The 17,112-nt window shown below is 39.6% G+C and overlaps 2 protein-coding genes and 1 long non-coding RNA gene across 4 annotated transcripts; 1 reads left to right on the top strand and 2 right to left on the bottom strand.

Moving 5' to 3' along the window:
• Positions 1–1,500: 1,500 nt before the first annotated feature.
• Positions 1,501–4,380, top strand: LOC124053371. Its single transcript, XR_006842139.1, has 3 exons — positions 1,501–1,573; positions 2,320–2,521; positions 4,062–4,380. It is a non-coding gene; the product is annotated as an uncharacterized LOC124053371 (long non-coding RNA).
• On the bottom strand, positions 2,198–11,202 carry napepld (N-acyl phosphatidylethanolamine phospholipase D). 2 transcript variants are annotated; one of them, XM_046378456.1, is made up of 10 exons: positions 10,940–11,202; positions 8,031–8,106; positions 6,975–7,088; positions 6,754–6,894; positions 5,661–5,885; positions 5,458–5,561; positions 5,185–5,350; positions 4,749–4,897; positions 4,055–4,169; positions 2,198–2,491 (listed from the first exon to the last, which is right to left on the bottom strand). In XM_046378456.1, exons 1-10 carry the CDS (start codon positions 11,083–11,085, stop codon positions 2,360–2,362), a joined length of 1,368 nt encoding a protein of 455 aa, XP_046234412.1. In that variant the 5' UTR covers positions 11,086–11,202; the 3' UTR covers positions 2,198–2,359. The 2 variants fall into 2 exon arrangements, with proteins under 2 accessions (XP_046234412.1, XP_046234413.1); XM_046378457.1 differs by lacking the exon at positions 10,940–11,202 and adding an exon at positions 10,031–10,391.
• A 629-nt stretch (positions 11,203–11,831) lies between these two features.
• On the bottom strand, positions 11,832–14,339 carry yeats4 (YEATS domain containing 4). The gene is made up of 7 exons (XM_046378458.1): positions 14,073–14,339; positions 13,746–13,865; positions 13,566–13,632; positions 13,371–13,465; positions 13,172–13,261; positions 12,868–12,955; positions 11,832–12,444 (listed from the first exon to the last, which is right to left on the bottom strand). Exons 1-7 carry the CDS (start codon positions 14,121–14,123, stop codon positions 12,275–12,277), a joined length of 681 nt encoding a protein of 226 aa, XP_046234414.1. The 5' UTR covers positions 14,124–14,339; the 3' UTR covers positions 11,832–12,274.
• Between the last annotated feature and the right edge of the window lie 2,773 nt (positions 14,340–17,112).

Below are 17,112 nucleotides of genomic sequence, written 5' to 3'. Positions count from 1 at the left end.
TACCGGGCACAGCAATTGTTTGATTATTTACGATTTATCTGGCGGATTATCCTGGTAACAGTATTTTATTTCTGTAGGAGGACAAAATGTGTCAACCGACAGCTCTTCTTTATAACATGATATGCGTCAGAAATGCTCGTCTAATTCATCATGACTTGATCATTTAATTAAAAGAAAACCCAAACAAACATTGTTACCAACATTCGTCAAACATCTTGTATCTTAATTATAGGGATAATTACGCAAGGAAATCAAAAAAAAATATTAGGTAGCGTTAATGCATTTAGGACACAGAAAGGACAGCTGGAAGTAAGGCTTTGAAGCACAGGTTTAATAAAACAGGAGAAAGTGGATTAATCGTAGAATAGTGATGAAGTCATGAGGGACAACTCAGAAGGCCGTTCACTACTTTGCTTAGTTTGGCCCCCAGTGGGACTCAAACCACAAACTGTGGCAGGTGTTAATGTAACATTGCATTTGAACTCTTTGTCTACTCACTCAGACAATACAAAACTTGAAAGACCACAATATTTTTTCGCGTCTCATTTTCCTTATTTTATGTAAAATCCCCTGATTGACCGTCTACAAGTCTTTTTGTATTTCACCACTGGAGGGCGCCAAAGTGACGAACCTCGAAATTTAGTTCAATAATTTCAAAATAATGAAAGATAACTAAAGTAACCCGTATTATTTGTGCAACTTTGCTAACATTTTAAAATAGGTTGTTAGACCAGTGAACAGTTACGTATATTTAAGTAATATTAAAATAGTTTGTGATTTCCTTATGTTGGGGTTGATTTTTTTTTTTCAATTAGACATCCAACTACATATAAACAAATAACTATGAGGCATTTTATTGATTGAATGTATTGCTCAAAATTTCCATTGACAACAAGAAACGAGCACATTTTGAAATACAAGTTGTATTTAATAGGTAATACAGTGACATGGATAAAGTGTAAACCACAGTTGGCACTGTTTGGCTTTGCAGTTAAAACCAGGCTACTAAATTAGCTCAACATTGTGTTGTCAACTGTCAACTGTTTATACATTCTGGCTATCAAGATCCGGCATTTAAAAAAAACAAAGTGTGTGTATTGGGGGGGGGGTCATTTGAGCAGTTCAGTGATTCATTCTTTACTTTCTGAGTTCTCAGAAGTGATAATGTGTAAGATCACACTGATAAGCAAAGAGAAAAACATCTTTGTGCTGTGGTTTCAGAGCATCAAACACAAATGTCTGAAGCAGGAACAAAGCACGTTGTTTGCAGGGCATGAAGCTGAACCCAGCTCAGCTTCTGAGTGCACCTCACAGAATCTGTTAGCGTACAGTGGAAAGCTATCGCTATCACAAGACAACAAAATTCATTTTCTTCTGACATTTCTGTATTTCATGTAGCTATGAGCTGGCCAGAATACATTCAATCATTTTGCTAGCACCAATCTTTAAAAGTCACTACTCTAAGTAACTTTCTAATATTTTCCTCTTTTCATATTACAGCTCACAGGAAGTCCAGCTGTGTGTCAACATGAAGCTGCGTCACACTCTCTGCGGTCCAGCTTCATACTGAAGGGTTGGTGGTTGAACCTCACATTATTCACTACACACAATCATCACCTACAATAATGTGAGTTTAATTCTCATTTTGTTTTACTATCCTGATTTGTCAGTGTTCTGAAAGTTGGACTCTGAGAACTCTAGTCTCATTTTGGCCTCCTGACCAGGAAGTGTACACCAACCAATTACATAAGCATGCAGATTTTTTTTTTCCCCTCAGTGCTTGTCCCAGACTGGAAGAGTGAGCTTAGACACATCATGTCTGCCAGAAATTTTTCAGAGTTTCTCCTCAGGGCTGAAAGGTTTCTGGTTTTGCAAAACACATCACAAAAACCCATTTAACATTAACGTGCACCAAAATTTAAATTGTCGCTTCAAACCAACAAGATTTAAAATATGACTTAAAGAAAGCTGGGACCTTTAATTAAAAATGCAGTATATTTTTCCATTATTTCTTCAATGTTAACCCTGATACCAGTAATCTTACTTGAACTGCATCCTTACCAAACCTTGTTTCCAATAAGCAGATTTTTTAAAAAGATTTTTTTAAAATAATGTTCTATACTGGAGTCACAGCTCCTGTAGGTAGTGTTGACCACCATGCAGATGGCAGAGCAAACATTCAGTATGTAAACAGTAATGTGGAACATCTAGATTTATTTTCAGCTGGGATAAGCTGTGTACATCTATGCATTTCAAAACGTAAACCACTTTTAAGTCCATGTATGTGTGATAAGTAAAACGTTCTGCACTTTGTTTCAGACACAGAATGAAGTTGGCCTGCTGAACGCTCCAGAGAGGATCAGCCAAAGACGTCTCGTTCCTGTGAAGCTATAAGGCGAGACTCCCCGTGATGCAGAGTGAAGAAGGATCCTGGCTTCAGTCCTCTCTGTTCCAGGGCCTCCCTGAGACGAACCGGCGGCTCCAGGTAGTACTGGATGTAGGACGCGACAAGAAAATAATAGTGAGTATTAAAGACTTTTCTTGAGTTTTAGACAAGTTCATTTTAGCTCAGTAGTGCTGCATGGCTAATTTAACGTCGCTAAGTTTCCAAACACAGCAGCAAGGCAGAGGTTGCATTAAAATGTTAGCTGCTGAAATAGTCAGCTTTAAACAGCCCTTGCTCTGTGTGTTAACTAAATTGACATATCTTAAGATGGCTGACTCACCCTCCATTTCCTCCTGCTGTGCAAAAGTGAGGCCAAACTATCCAACTAGAACAGCTGCCATCTTGTGCATATGGAGCTTGCAACTGCGCAGGAGCGATCAGATGGCGACGCTGCGGGTGTTCCCGCCTATACACCTGCCTGAACCAGTTGTGAGCAGCTGTCTATGACGTGTCACCCACTTTTCAATTACATAAAAAAAGAAAAAAATGACCATGTAACTGTACATCAGTGGTCAGAATCATCTAAACCATTTTTGGGAAAAATTTATTTGATGTGTACTTGGAACTTTTTGTTTAGTCCCTTCTGTTAACATGTACTGGAGCCAGCCACCAGGGGGCGTTCACAATGTTTTGGCTCCACTTTGGGGGGGCTTTCATGTCACTGACTGTATTTAATGGACACGAGAGCTCCCCAAATGTGAAGGCAAAATAAAAAAAAAAAAAAAAATCTCGACTGCCCCCTGGTGGCAGAATAGGCTCATAAGTACACATCAAATAAACTTTCCCCAAAGATGGTTTGTCATTCTTATCACACTGATGTATATTTATATACATTAAGGGGGTGAAACATTATGGCTGCTCACAGCTGGTTCAGGTGGGTGTATGGGCAGGAACTTGAGCCTGCAACTACACATACCCAGGAGGTTTTGGCTTCACTTTTGTATAGTGGGAGGAACAGAGGGTACATTATCCATCTTAATATGTGTTAACAGAATAGTCCAGCAGTTTGGGAAATTCATTTTCTTGCCAAAAATTAGATTAATTAATTAATACCATTCTGCTATCAGTCCATGCATGAATGAGCATTCCTATTGAAGTCTCCTGTTAAATGACTTGTCACTAGGCCCTGCACTGTAACTGGAGGGAACAGAGGCTATGATTTGCTTAACATTAAGACTGGCTCTGGGTGAAGGTAACAAAATCCCCCTGTCCACCACTTCTAAAGTTCACTAATTAGTTTTTTGTGCTCATGTGTTATGGTATTGAGTGGGCACAGTCACTTCCTGGAAAACTCATGATAACTTCAGTCAAGTCTTGTTATCATGGGTTTTCCAGGAAGTCAATATATCAGCACATGGCATCTAGTAAAATCACATTTATTTAATTCAACAATCAGTGAGCTTTAGAAGCGCAGTTAGGCAGAATTTGTTGCCTTTAGACAGAGCTATGTTGTTTCCAGTCTTCATGCTAAGCTAATCATCTGCTCCCGCCATCTGTGTCAGTCTCTTAAGCCGACACATGAAGAAAGCAAATGGGTGTATTTCCCAATATGATAAACTATTCCTTTAAACTACTGACATATCTATAATAGCTTTGTATCCCCCTTACCTCATAGGCAAGCGCGAAGGTTCCCCAGTGGATGGCCAGAGACTGTTTAGCCTGAAGGTCCTGGTGAATCTGAACAGCCTCGTCTGGATCTACATGCTGCCCCTGCATCATATCCCTGAAATAAAAGCATATTCTTACTTTGTTTGTCTCCGTGTTCAGTATTACGTTATATTATTGACAAACAGCAACATAATGCTAAAGGTCAATGTGTTTACACTTAGTGGTCACACTCTTAGGTACTCCTGAATTCAGCCTTGACAAAGTTTATATGTTCAGCTTTTGTTGACGTTGTCAGACAGTAATAAACTAAAATATTTTGTAAATGAGATGCTGTACTGTACTACATTATATTGAGCTGTTTTCATTTTTTTTTGTCTTTCCTATTTGCAATCATGAGGGGAACAGAATATTAAAAGACACCTCGTTGGTTTGAAGCCTTGAATGAAGTGATACAGTAGGGCCACTTTCTCATAAGCTTACATACAATCAGACTTGAAAACAGCGGCAGCTCCCCCTGCTGGCCACTAGGAAAAATGCAAGTTTGCAGTCTACTTTTATACAGTCTACAGAAACATCTCCATATAATTCAGTCCAGCACAAGACAAGTCCTCACCACTAGGACACTGTCAACAAAAACTGGACACGAAAAGCATTAAAGGGGACGCTGTGTGAGTCTGCGTATTATGTACAGAACCTGGGAAGGTAAGCTCCGATGGGGATTGCTGCAAGGTCAAACGGTCCGAATCGACGTCCGATCTCCTGGAAGGAAGAGCAGTAGCCAGTATCACCAGCAAAGAAGAATCGATGGTCCGGACCCAAAACAGACCAGCTGCCCCACAAAGACTGAGAGGAAAAGAGCACAGGTTAAATACTTACATGTATGCAATGAATATGCCTTGAACCCAAAATTAAAATATTTCAAACTGACTTTTTTTGCTCTACTAGATTACTGAAAAATGACTCAAGTACTTAAGCCTCTACTATTGGATCCATGTGATGACCTTGGCTTAAAACACATCTATGAATGTATTGCTTGTATCAACTGAATTAACCAAATAATAAATGTATCAATTAATACATAAAAGGCACAATCTAATCAGTAATTACTCATAATTCTAATGAAGTATTACCTTGTTATCATCCAGCGCGGTGCGTTTGCTCCAGTGCTGAGAGGGGGTGCAAACAAAGGTGACGTCATCATGACCCGGGACACAGTTTTCCTCCCACCAGTCCAGCTCCATCACGTTCTCGCAGCCCATCTTCATCAGCCAGTCCATCAAACCCAGGGGCACGAACCTGCGAAACACATATAAAGCCAAACGTTTTTTCCCCCCACATTCTGACAGATATTTATGAGACAGACAGTGTAAACGGAGTACATGATGCACAGCCACCACACATACCAGCGTAGATCCCCTCCGAAGCGCGCGTTAAGACTGGCCACAGATCCAGCATCGAGATGGTCGTAGTGAGAATGACTGATGACGACAGCATCGATCCTGGGCAGCTGTTGGCATGAGGATAAACAACAAAATTAACCACAGTTTGAAGGCAGCACGCAAAGAAGCACAGTCTGAGTTAAACACAGTGATTGAAAGTACTAAACCTGTTCCACAGTGCAGGGGGGCCCTCGGTACCTTTTAGGCCCCATGAACTGGAATGGTGAGGCCCTCTGGCTGAAAATTGGGTCTGTTAGAATATTCAACCCGTCCATTTCAACCAGAACTGTGGCGTGACCCAGCCAGGTGACTCTCAGGCCTGGACTGGAGTCAGACAGGTCTGGGTTCCGTACAAAGTACGGTTCCATCACCGGGAGTTCACTGTCCAGAGCCTGTGGGGATGGCGAAGGGGGCCAGAGAGAAGAAAGAGAAGGAGAGCGAGAGAAAATATGACATACTGATAATGAGCAATAGTATACGTCAGTCTCATGATTATCTGATCACACTTTGCAAAAACGGACCGTAATTCCCTCTAACCACAACAACAGACTCACCATTTTCTACTGTCCTGTGTGCACGTTACAGTACAGCTCACAGAAGGTGACCGGTTTTTAAAAATCAGCATTTATTCTTACCTTTTCTTAATGGCAACATCACTAGGAAAGACGGCTGACGCGAGATTCTGCTAAGAAATCCTAAATCCTAACAAATATATTTCAAAGATGTTGCAAGCTGCTTTTTTTTTTAGTCTTCAAATTTTGATTTATGACTTCTGGTTGTTGATTTATACACCCATTCCTTTATAGGTTTTACATAACAAAACACTGTGTAATCTGTGCAGTTATGGGGTTAAACAGTTTTCTGTTGCTGTGTGAAAGCAGCCTTTAAAGCCCGTTAAGCTCTTACTGAGCTCAGCAAGGTTTCCACTAGGGGGATCGGATCTACAAATTGTGTGGATACTGTGAGAGCTGGTAAACGGCAACGTCCCTACTGACATGGGGGAGAATTACTGTATACGAACTAAAAATACTGTGAGGTTAACATAAGGGAAACCATACAATGCTTGAACAAATATGATAGGCATTCAACTTCTTTGCGCTAACTGTGCAACAGCTTTTTAAAAGTGTGTACATGGGTGAGTTTAGTGTGGTGTTGTCCACAACCATTCACTGTATTAAAATATTATCATCTATTACAGATTATCTATTTGACATTAATCATTCAGTAAAACCTAATGCCTGTAGTCTGACAGCTACCCACCTCTTTACTAGATGGTATATTGCTGTGATTTTTATCCAACAGCAGAAACCTGAGCAGGGTGGTGTAGGAAGGGAACCGCCATGTGGGCCAGGGGTTGGTCCAGCGGCCATGTTTGTCCCGACAGGATTTCGTCACTTCTTCCTACAATCCAGGAAAACAATTGCATTTTAGCCGCCATGAACAGGGAGTGTGTTTCAGGATGAGGTTTTATGGGTTTTTACCTCAAGGCGGTAGTCCAGACGGAAGCTCTTGCGGGAGGAGCGAGAGGAGCTGCTCTTCCTCGGGATCTGAGGATCCCCCTCTCCACCCTCAGCACCTCTCAGCACTTCAACATTCTGGAGCAGAGATTCAAACACAGTGATAGAGTCAGTTTTCCTTCTCCAAGGTAAGATGATGAGAAGAAGATTTATACCATTAACCACATAGGCAACCATCATTACGTCTTTTATGATTTTACGAATTTTATGCTATCAAACTTCAGCTGATAAAATGCTGAGAATGAAAGATGAATTTGGTATCAATTATGGCTTCTGGTTGCCCTGGTTGTAACAATCCAGCCCTTACTATTATCCTACAAGAGAAGTTAGTCGATTTAGCAAATAAAAGAATGTCAAAATTGATGCAAGAACATCTTTCCGATTCCATGCTTTCCTATAATGTGCACAATACATCTGGCCCACCAACAGTTCTGGCAGAGATATGATTGTTTCATACCAAGTGGCATTGAATGTCACACAGGTATGCGGAACAGGAGACAGGGGTCTGAAAAGCTTCTTTATTGATTTACATTTCTTTAAAACTTGTGGTCCTCCTGCTTGAAGCCACTAAAGCCTTTGACCATCCAGTAGAACTTCTATGACTTGTAAACAGACTTTGACGCATAAAATCCCCTTTATCAGGAGTTATGTGTCTAGAAACTAAACAACATTGGCTGTAAATAGACGTTTTCCACACTTTTTGGCATCTCATAGTGGAAAAACACATGCATAATCAAAAATAAACTGATAACTGTATTCCATGAAGTTTAGCAGCACCTGCCATTTTGCCTGCTGGTTCACTGGAATGGTTTACTGCTGTGACAAGCCAAAATGTCTAATGTGAAAAAGGTGTATTTTACGCTCTTCATAGCAAATTTGCAAACACATTTTGACACCTAACAACAGCCAAAGTGAGCTTAGAAACACACATTTACACCTACGGTTTAATTTTTCTCTCTCAAACAAGTAAAAAACAATCATTATGTTGCTACCATCTGATTTCACAAGGAGTCTGCTTACCTCAACCAGGCTTTTTCTCTCCTCCAGTGCTGCTTTGCCTGAAGATGACGGCTTCTCCATGGGCTCACCACCACACCTAGCACACACAAACACACACTTTTAACTTGCACAACACAGCTGCAAAGTGCTTCACTGTCATTAGTTTGGCCCTTAAAATGCTCTTCTGAAGTAGTCTGGGGTCACATGCCTTTTGCTTAAAGCCACACCAGAAGCTGCCGAGGACTGGGACAGAATTACACCTTCACGTTAAAGGCCAGGTGACGACTAACAGAGCACAGCTGACGGTTAAACCATACGAGTTTGCATACGTGACACAAAGATGATAGTCGGACACAAAGCAGAGTCAGCGTCACTGTATTCAAATGATGCTGCTATCAGGGGTGCACCAAATTCAATGTCTCAGTCTTTAAGTGAGTTGGTTTTCACAATAATTTTATATCTTAAAATCTTGTTGACAGGAAGGATTATGACAGAACTGCCAAGAGAGTGCGACAGACTAAAGTAAACAAAGAGCAAGGTTTATACCCTTGAGTAATTCTGATTGGGACATAACTGGTGTGGTGATGTGTGTGTGTTACACAAAAAAAAAAAAAAAAAAAGGTATTCCATTTAAAAGGGCCACGTACTAGCTAAATATGATGTGGAAGGTCCAGACTGTAACCTTACTTATGTTTACCAACTATATATTCATATTGCTACTTACAGTCTCAATGTGACAGCTCTGGCTTCTGCCTACTTTAATAACATCCACCTCAAAGTGATGCAATGTTAAACTTTGACCGTGAGGAACAGGTCTACTTGCAGTTGATCTGACTCAGGGTAAATGTTTTCAAAATGAGTACTGACCTGAATACGTGACTAAAGGGAATAATCTCCTCTGTAGGAAAACGTTCATAATATTAGGGTGAATCTGAGGGTTTCGTTTCAGGGTAAGAGAGGAAACACCTACATCGACTTGCCACATGAATTGATGTTGGCACCTAGACACTGGCAAGCCTAATCACAGCCCTTCCTGATCCTGCCATTATCTAGTGCAAACACAGTGCAGCACACACCCTTACTAACTACTATCTCCACTCATAAATGATAACTTCATGCACTTATATTTGAAGATACTGGTGTAATGTGGTCCCTTTGGGGCATGATATTGATCAGAAATGTATGACTTTGCCAGGTATGCACACGGAAGTAGTAATGCATTAAAAGCCTCATAGTGCACTTGCTCTCTTTGCTGAGCTCCATACATTAAAGCTATGGTGTGCTGATGATGCACTCAGCCTCATGAATGGACTTAAACTGCGCACTACACAGAGTCACCGGGACAACAATGGAGCTCTGTGGATGTCAACCAAACAAAGATCTGTGTAGTGGGCCTGGCGTGGACATACAAGGAACAAACGCAACCTGAAGTCCAGGGTTTTTCTCCATTTTTGTTTGTCAAATTAAATCCTTCTATTAAGTTATCATGCAGGATCATCTGCAAGTTCTTTGAAGAAAAACACATGATGTACTATTTTTGGAAGGAAAAAAAAAATCAAATGTCGCTTATCACATTTATCTAACCCAAATTTCCCCCATGATACCAGTTGACTGTCTGTAAGGGTGAGCTTACAAATTAATAATATTCAATTATCAAGTCAACCATGAATTAGTCCAGTCCGTGATACAGACTGCCAAGCCTAAAACACACTCTGTCTTCTAGACTTCTTTAACTATTTCCTGTTTAAAACAGGTATTGACACAGACAGGAAAACAGCAGCAATAATATTGACAGACAAGCTGACAACAGCACAGGTTATAGCCTTTACTCGTTTGCCAAACTGTGGCGATACTAAGCTACCCCAGTCAAAGGAGTCCCCTTGGGGGAAAGTAACAGCGATAGCATAAAACAGATTAAAATGCCACCGAGTGAAATAAGGCCACCATACACCAAACGTCGAGCAAGTTATCACAAGCGTTGTCAAAAACATTCAAGTTGTTGCTATTTTTAGACACCTTACCTGAAAACTTGAAGAGAACTGAACAGCACCGGTTGTTTTCTTAACGGGGGGACGTATCTGTTGCATTTACGTTAGCCATATAGCATACTGTGTTAATGCGAGCTGGTTAATATTTGTAAGAGCTACACAGTTCCCTGTGCATATCCAACATTCCCGGTTTACATTACCGTAGCGTATCTTTGAGACACTTAGCGAGTGGGAACCTGAAGCTAAAAGCAGCTGTGAAACGCTGTAGGAAAGATGAGTTTGAGCGGTGCGCAGAGTTTAAACGCAGCAGGTCGGTGAGGATCATCAGTCGGCACGAGCTTGGATTCTGTGACGTCGGTGCAAAGCCCTTCGGTCACGTGACCGCCCCGTGAAACTCTGGCAACTAGCGCAGGCTAAGATTTAAAACACTAAAATACAAACACCAAAAACGCATTAAAATAGAAAATAAATGTTTAATGAAATGCAATTTGTAAAGCAGAATCTTACCGACAAATTACTTCTAATATAAACATTTTGTCTTTTTAAGTTTATTATTACTTAATGGAAAGCTTAATATTGTGAGTGTCCCTTGTGCTATACTTTATAATTTGGAAATGAAAGTTAACTGCGAATTAACTGCTAATAGCAATAATAATAATAATAATAATGATAAGGTAAAGATTATTGGCTGAGTTGCTGATTTAATTTGTTATTGATATTACATATTAGAAAATATGTCCTGCTTAGTTTTGATTGTTTGATTAATTTTTAATCTAGACGGTCATAATAACAATGATGAACAACGAAATAATACCCTATTTAAAATAAAACAGACTACTGGGAAATGAACGGTACTGATAATGACGCTCAAATGAATCACTCCACTCATCACTCTTTATACAACCTATATAAACATTGTACAACATGACATCGTCGTCTTACCTTGAACTGCTCCCCCTGATGAGGGACACCTGAAGGGATTTTAACCCGAGCACAAGAACTGCACTTCGTCGCCCAGTGTTTAATTTCCTAAACTTACAGCTACACGCCGGCAACAAGTGTACATGGCTGCACAACAATGCCTCCATTCGAGGTCTTTGTATTTGACCATATTCGCTAAGAAATTTTATTAGCAGACAATTAGAGGACACGAAGCTGCATGAGGCTCGAGGGAAGTTGTTCAGCGTCAGCGCAGCAAAAGTTTTATTGAACTTCCTGCCGGATGCTTTCAAGAACTTCCGGAAATGTCAACATTCGCATCTCGAATTCGATGAAGTTTTGGAATTAAAGCTTAGATACAAAAAACATTTTGATAAAGATGTTTTTTTTTAACCAACATAAAAGTGTCTTCTCCCTAATCAGAATCGTTTCAAACCTTAGTGTAAATATGTATATTTGGGAGCTGTTAAATAGATTATACAGCGATAATTCTCATTCCCAAGGACTCCGTACTGTATGTATCTAAAGGAGTTGCTCGGGCAAGCAGCTTCACTTTTGGCTGCAACAATCTATAAACCTCTGAACCCTTCTGTTTATTTAAACTATTTCACATTCAGAAATTATCCATTATCAGCTAATTATCCAGGCTAGAGGAGCAGGTCAGACTCTGTTAAAAGAGGTTAACAGATTAAAAACAACTGCTTTTACTGACATGACAATGCGTCAGCAAACGTGCTATTTCTGTGTACGATGCTTGGTAAATTAAAGTAAATTTCCTTCCACTCACCAGCATGCTACTGCTACCGACTGCAGTACAACAGCTGCATTCATCACAATTTCTGAAAGAATCCATATCAAATTTGAATGGTTACAACAGAAGAAACTTAACAGGCAATACTGTAAACATTAAGTTTATATAGAAAACCACAAGATGAGCATAAAAAACAAGTAAGCTTTTCACATTCAAATCTGTTGGTAGGCGTGAATACTATGGGGATGCTTCACTGATTCTGGCCGATTAGGCCTCTATTCAGATTCACTGGAGAAGGAAAGACCTACACCAGAAGGATCAACTACATCAAGATGAATGGACAAGTCTTTCATTGCAATAAAAAAAGAAAAAGAAAAAATAAACCAAAAAAAATACTGGACAGATTCCAAAAGATTTTTTTCAATGCACAGTTTTTGAAAGTCATTTCTATCTCTTCTCTAGGGTATATAACACTGAGTGTTATTTTTTTGACACCGAGTGTCAAAAACACACAGAACACATGTAGAAAACATAATCACAAAATACGTCTTGCTTTTTTCTTTTTTTAATTCAGTGTGTTTCATTTCTCAGTGCTCCTTGTGGTCTCCATCCTCCTCCAGTTTCCTGATCTCCGTCTTCAGGTGGTTGATGTTCTCTCTGCTGGCTTTCAGCTTGTCTTTCAGCTCTGCGATCTCCTGGCTGGTTCTCTTCTTTGCTGCATCCATTTTCTCCTTGGTCCTCTGCTCCAGCTCAATGACTGCACACACACACACACACACACACACACACACACACACACACACAAACATGATGACAGCAACTCAAATTATGTGAATGCTGCTCCCCAGTACAGAGACATAATGTAACAAAATTAGTCAGCCTGGGGGGCAGCCGTGGCCTAGACGTTGGAGAAGCAGCTTGTGATCGGAGGCTCCCCCCTCTCCATTAGCCGGCTGATGTGCCCATGAGCAAGGCACTTAACCCCCCCAATATGCTCCCACTGCTCCTGTGTGTGTTTCACTGCATGTAATTTGCCAGGTGTTGCATGTGTGTGTTCAACTAAGGATGGGTCAAATGCAGAAGACGAATTCAGTGTGTGTATGTAAAAATATATATGCTGTCAATAAAGCTGATTCTTCTTCTTCTTCTGTGTTTTTATGTTTATTGTCTATGTACATACACTCCGTCTCATGCTTGTATGCTCCGAGTGTGAGCTGTCTCGATGTGGTCAGTAGCTGCTGCATCATGGCTGTAGGATCCTGGAAGATCTGAAAATTAAGAAGAGAGTTAGGTGCATCTCTCTCAGGCTCACACAAATCAATTCACAGCCAAACCCCTCATTTTGTCTGTCTCATCTCAACACTGATGCCACACGGACGGGTCAGTTTGAAGACCAAACATATACATGTGTGGAAACTTGGAGTGATAAACATTTCACATCATTTGAATATTAGAAGGGAACTACAAACACAAAGCAGGCATACCATTTCATCGTAGAATTCAGAGACAACTGTCTTCTTAGGCATGGCACTGGAGTCTGACTGGAACAGCTTCAACAGATGGTACAGAGTCACCTAACAGACACACAAGCACACATACAAGTCAGCATAAGCATACACAGAGAGAGTTCAAAATTCATTCCTACTTAAAAGTAATAATTATCATGTGTTATCAAACACTCACGGGTCTCTCATTTGGGTCAATGAAGAAGATCTTTATGATGATCTCAAATTCCCCCCAGCCTGTCTCTGTAATCTCATATGGGGGTTTAGTCACCACTGGAAGGAAGAACAACACACGGCTGGGTCACAACTGAAGCGGGTTGAACACCTGCACAGATACAATACATGCATCAAATATGCTTGTCATACTACTCACCTCTCAGTGGGTTACCATAGCTTTCATGTAGCTTGAACTGAATCTTCTTCACATAAGCAGACATATCCTGAAAGATAAAAGATAAAATTGAGAAAAGACTTTCAACCTGACAAGAGGTGGTTATCGTTTCAAAATGTTAGCTTGTCACTGACGATGAGAGATGCGATCTCGGTGTCTGACCTCATTTCTGTAAGGCTTCACATAGACAGACCACTGGTGCGTGTGTCCATCCTCTTCTCTCTTTTTCCCAAAGTAGCGGGCAACGTTCCCAAACACGATAGGCTTCACAATGGTTACTCCCTGCAAGTCACAGACAGAGAACACAGAATCATGTCACACTCCCAAATACGAGACGAAAAACTTAACAAAGTTTACGTAACACGTTTCACAAACCCTGCCCGGTGAATTTATTCACATATACCTGGTAGTTACGGAATTACTTTAAAGCAACACAACGAGTTAATGCTTTCAGTTATCCCAGACAGCTTTGCGGTAACGTTGTGTTACCTTAACTCGCCCGCCGGAATCTGGTCCAAATTCAGTCATCTTTTTGAACATAGTCCGGTGGCAAGAAAATGAAGTTGATCCGGTGGTACACCCTAGAGGGCTCTTCTTGTTCTACAGTGTGTATACGCGTTTAATAAACCTGCCATTGAAGCAATTAAGCTAGTCTTTATATAGCTAGCGCTTCACCTCATTTCAACTAGATAGCCAAACAACCACCGGAAGTGGCGACTGTATCTGGTGAAGTTCTCGGGTAGGAACTGCAACAGCTGACTGAAAGGTTCCGACAGATGGATAGAATATCGTCAAATCAGTATTTCACATAAAATGAAAGCCTACACATTAGTTAGTCGTTTTTCTAACATATCCATAATTTGACCAAATCACTTTAACAAATGACTTCTACGTTTTTGTTATTCGGATGTCTTTACTTACACAATCGTTAGATCTTATTCGATAGCGCTTCATAGTATTTGGCATAAAGTGAATTTCATGGAAAAGCACTTATTTTCTAATGCACTTTTATAAAGTCTTACAACTATACTAGTTTGATTGACTTTAAATACTTCACATCTTCATTCTTACCTGATATCCAACATGAAGACTCATTAGATGCAATACGCACAAAAGAAACAAAACAAAACTGCTTTTTTAAAAAGGTTTTATTTTTTTGAGACTGACGACCATGTGATTAAGTTGGTTCCACTGCGCCTTTCCTGGAAACACGACAAAAACATTGCTAGCAGTAGTATGAAAACAGTTCCTAGTGAAAATAAACTTGAATTTTCACTAGGGACCATTAATACCAATAAAAGGACTGAGTTAATTGATTGCTGTTTAAACGACTGAATTTAAATGAGAAAGTCTGAAAATTACCACCGGCATGTTAAGTTATACATTTCCACCATGATAACACTTTCTGGGAATCTAAAGTTGGGGACACGTACAGCCACATTTCTAAACCTATATTATCCATATTACAGTTTAAAAAAAAAAAAAAATCAGGTTATGACTGGTGAAATTTAGTCTACTATTACAACATGCACATCAAATATTGAAAACACACGCAACAAAAGATACTTTCCAGCTGCTTGTGTGAGGTAAAGTGCTGCTGGCCCATCTGTGGTGGTGTAGACCTGGAAACACTTACCTTTAGTGCTGTGGAGAAAAGTCAGCACAAGGCAACTACAAAGTGATGACTGGGCGAAGATGCATTGGGAATGTGCTAAAGTCACAAAAGTCAATGTATGAAAGATCCATAACATTGTAAAATTGAAAAACTCTAATAGGTGCAAAAGAAGAGAGGGAAACATGATCGGAGCACAAGAAACAGGACTGAGAAAAGGTCCAGTCAGCAAAAACAAGAACCAGTGCAGCAGCTTTGAACTGCCTCAACATTTACTAAGGAATGGTTTAGGAAAATTAGAATCGATTTTCTCCCTTTTTCACAGTTCTTGTAGCAAAACCCAATTCACGAATAGTTTGGCTACTATTTTTTACAGAGTAAAAGAAGCAAAGGATTAACATTAATAATATAAAACACTTTCTGGAGTATACTGTTAGAACAAGAAGATACTTCAGGAGCATCAGGATGGTTTTAAAAAACATTCAGAGACTGCTTACAGTATGCTGAACATGCTTTCATCAAAGTTCAGATTGATTCCTGCAGCCATTATAATGACCGGATGAAGCATGTTAGAATTAGTATTATTATTATTTTACAATCATCAAACATCTTTGGAGAGGCAATATTTCAGGGGATGATCGAGAATTTGGACTGTCATGACGTATTTAAAATAACAACAAAAGAACAATCATTCTGAAGAATAAAACAAACTCCAATGAGACAAAATTTAAAAAATACACAACACAAAAGATGATTCTTAGATTTAAACAACAGAGGCAGGTACTGTGGACCATCAAAGTTGTTAAAAATCTGTTAATCAATTATTTTTGTCCGTTGTTGCATTCACACAAGAAAACAGTATTCGATTTTTTTTCCCCCCATATTCATTTGGAGTATAAATGTAATGAACAGCAATATGACGCCCCCTGAACAAACACCTTTCTTTCCTCAAGTTTTTATTTAAGTAAATTCAATAACTGGTCTGGCCTAAAAAGATCCAAGGATGAATATTAGGACATCTAGGCCCTAAGGTATTTTGTAATTTTGCTCAGAGAGTAAAAAAAAAAACACAACATACAAGTAATTCAGTGCCCATTTGCTAAACTGATCACCCTAAATATTACAAACTAAAAGTTCAGTCTCACAGTGTTGACAATCACAGTCTAAATTCAACAAAATGCAAGACATGAACATGATGGCTAATGGAAAAACAGAAGACGCATTGCACTGCACAGTGACAACATTAAGTGTTATGGTGCACATTCCATAGTTCATAAATTTCAGATGACTTTGCTGAGTGTTGTGTTTAAAAACTTATCTATCATACGACAGGGTGAACTGCTAAAAACGAACATACAAAAACATGACAAAACTGTGGGAACACAGCAGAAAAAGTGCCACTTGCTCGAAGTGGAAAAGTTTCAACAAGTCAGGTTAACTGTCGAATGATAGTCGAATAATGACCGATTAACCTGTAACTACAATGGCTGAAAGTTTAAGAATATTTTGCATTAACAAAGACAATTTGGTCCATGGTAATGGTGATTCAGCGCAATCACACACACAAAATCTCTGAACAGAATGTTTTTTGGGTTTTTTTGGTGTATGTGGTGTGTGATCCAAACAGCTGCATGTGCATGTAGACCTTCAACTTGTTCAACATCTACACAGCCTCCCATCCACTGTATTTTAAAAAGAAAAAAAACAAAAACAAAACACATTCATCTCATATCTTACCTGGTGAAAGTTTTATCCATTTGAAGACTAAATGAAACAAGCCAACAGAAAGGGGGACCTAAGAAGTGGGGTCTATTTTCTATTAACAACAATAATAAAGCTGCTTTTTAACACAGCTAAAACAAACAAACAAAAAAGAAAAAGAACCTAAATGATGTAGACAAATTCAATATGAAAAAC

Source organism: Scatophagus argus, chromosome 22 (genome assembly GCF_020382885.2).
Source record: "Scatophagus argus isolate fScaArg1 chromosome 22, fScaArg1.pri, whole genome shotgun sequence".
NCBI classification, from domain to species: domain Eukaryota; kingdom Metazoa; phylum Chordata; class Actinopteri; family Scatophagidae; genus Scatophagus; species Scatophagus argus.
This window is presented reverse-complemented; position numbering and strand designations above follow the sequence as displayed.